Source organism: Condylura cristata, unplaced genomic scaffold, assembly GCF_000260355.1.
Source record: "Condylura cristata isolate star-nosed mole 26May11 unplaced genomic scaffold, ConCri1.0 scaffold00060, whole genome shotgun sequence".
Classification (NCBI taxonomy): domain Eukaryota; kingdom Metazoa; phylum Chordata; class Mammalia; order Eulipotyphla; family Talpidae; genus Condylura; species Condylura cristata.
Window position 1 is genome coordinate 223,353 of NW_004567161.1, and position 2,361 is coordinate 225,713.

Here is a 2,361-nt window from a genome sequence, read left to right on the forward strand (position 1 = left end):
GACCCCGCAGGATGGGCCGCATGGTTGCGAGGGTCTGGCCCACCTGCGGCTGGGCTGTCTTCGTGCAGGAGGCCCAGGAGCAGATCCACGCGCCGCACACTGCGCCTGGCGCCCCCCCGCTGGTCCTGCAGCAGCCCCACGGCGCCCTGGATGCAGCTCCGCAGAAGGCTGGTGGTGTCCAGCACCTGTGCCGGCAACGTAGCTAGCCGCCAGCCGGACCCTGCCCGCTGACCCCGCCCACCTGCCCCCTCCTGGCGGGGCCGTGGCAGGATGCCTCCAGGGCTCCTGGACGTGCCCCTGACCCCACATGGGGAGGGGGTCGCCAGAGCCTGGGCGGTGTGGGGTGCAGCTGGGGGGCCCCTGAGCCGAGGGGCTCGCACTCACTTGGCGTCTGCCCTGCTCAGGGGCCCTCTGCCCCGCAGGCTCGGGACACCCCGCCTCTGCCTCCTCAGCCGTCTCTGCGTCGCCCGCCCCGGGGTCCGTCTCCGCTGCAAGGAGCAAACACCAGCTTCCCTCTGGGGCCGGACGGGGCGCCCACGTGGGCCGAGGCCCTGGGCGCTGACCCCCTCGACTCCCAGCCCCAAGGCCTTTGCTGGGCACCACTGCCCCTGCTGGGCCTCTGTGTCCACCTGCGGCTGCGCGGACTCTGTCCTGGGCCTGGTGGCTGACCACCCACCCCCACGGCCAGCCCCCGTGGCCCAGAGCCTCCCCACGACGCACGCGTGTGGGTCTCTTCTGGCCCGAACAGCTGGCTGATGGCCACGTCCTGCAGCCTCATCATGTCCGAGTCCATGACCGGGGACGGCCGCAGGTCATCGATGTGAATGGCCTGCCACAGCCCTGCGGGGACAGGCGGCTGCAGCGCTGCAGATCCTAGGGCCTGCGCCCGGTGCCGTGGAAACTGCTGACCTTGCTCTGTAGGACCCCCCTCTGCAGGCCCCCCTCTGCAGGCCCCCCTCTGCAGGGCCCCCCTCTGTGGTTTTGTTGGATGTGGGGTGCCAGGCGGTGACTGTGTGGTGGCCCCGTCCCTGGCTCTGCAGCCGGCACCCGCCGAGGAGGGGGTGGACGGGGCAGGAGGCGACAGCTCAGAGCGCCGAGACCCGCGGGCGGGGGGAGCGGCCAGAACGACCAGGGTTGGCAGGTGCCGAGGGGGCGGAAGCCCACAGCCGCCTCCTGCGGTGACCAGCTGGACTGGCCACGCCCACGCCAGGGCCCCTGGGGCGCCCCAGCCCCTCAGGCCGCGCCCCGAGGCCCTCGCGGGCAGGCCGGTGGTGGCCAGAGCCCCGCGCCTACCTCCGTGCAGGCCCATGTAGCCGGAGCCGCTCCCCAGCCGGGACAGCTTCACGATGAAGTAGACGAAGACGCGGTCCCTGCTGCCCGACAGCCTGCTGACCTCGTTGAGGGTCGAGTACCTGTCTCCGGCCGGGCGAGGACAAGGTGATGCCAGGGCGGGGGCACCGTCGCCCAGCGCACGGCCGGTCTCCGCCCTGAGCCGGCCCCGCGCCCCGGCCCGCTGATAAGCGGGGTGTCAGGAGGGCCCCTCCACGGGCCGCAGCCCACACCACCGAGGGCGAGACCACGGACGCTTCAAGAGACGGTCTGGAGATACCCAGGCCGGGGGGCACCCCCAGGCCGGAGTCCAGAGCTGCGCTGGCTGGACGTTAAGCGACGAGAGAGCAGTGACCAGTCCCCCCTAAGGACTGCACAGGGCACTTCCGTGTGGCATCGCGCACGCGCGAGGAAGTCAAGCCGTGTAATGAGAATGGAGAGATGCCAAGATGGGACCCAGCCCCGGGCACCCCCCAGCCCTATGCACCCCCCAGCCCGGGCGCCCCTCCGGGGTGGGCTTGCACGCTGCCCCGGGCCCGTGCCTCTCGCGTGTCCCTCGTCGCTGTGGGTGACGGCGCAGAGCTCTCCGGGGGCGCCGGGGCGGCGTCACAGCAGCGCCGGGCTCATGTCCGGCCCCCAAGAGGCCCCGAAGGTGCCACGTACCTGGCCGAGGCGGCGAGCTGGGCGCTGTGCACGCCGTCCCGGAAGTCCGTCTGGACGATGAGGACCTTGCACCCGGCGGCTCCCGTCAGGCAGCTCCTGGGGGAGAGGCGAGTCCCCAGGAGGTGGCAGAGCCCCACGCCCCGAGGGAGCGAGGCCGCGGCAAGGCCACTGCGGAGCTGGGCCCACCCGGGGCCGGCGGGGGACTCACCGGACCTCCCTGAGGAAGGAGAACTCGGTGTCGAACTGCTGCAGCGTCAGGATCACGGGCCTCAGGGCCCTGCCCCTCACCGCCGCGTCCAGGGCCTCGCAGTCCTCATTGGTCAGCAGGCGGGAGAAAGTGGTGACCTGGGGGCGGGCGGGCAGGCGCGG

The 2,361-nt window shown here is 72.8% G+C and overlaps 1 protein-coding gene across 1 annotated transcript in view; it reads right to left on the bottom strand.

Annotated features, from left to right (window-relative positions):
• Nucleotides 1-2,361, bottom strand: part of RNF213 (ring finger protein 213) — a 48,526-nt gene that overhangs the window by 25,572 nt on the left and 20,593 nt on the right. The window contains exons 12-17 of the mRNA XM_012734565.1: nucleotides 2,201-2,337; nucleotides 1,993-2,088; nucleotides 1,294-1,412; nucleotides 721-840; nucleotides 385-488; nucleotides 40-185 (exon numbers count right to left, since the gene is read on the bottom strand). Of these exons, the coding sequence (XP_012590019.1) occupies nucleotides 40-185; nucleotides 385-488; nucleotides 721-840; nucleotides 1,294-1,412; nucleotides 1,993-2,088; nucleotides 2,201-2,337 (722 nt within the window). The remainder of the gene's footprint in view (nucleotides 1-39; nucleotides 186-384; nucleotides 489-720; nucleotides 841-1,293; nucleotides 1,413-1,992; nucleotides 2,089-2,200; nucleotides 2,338-2,361) is intronic.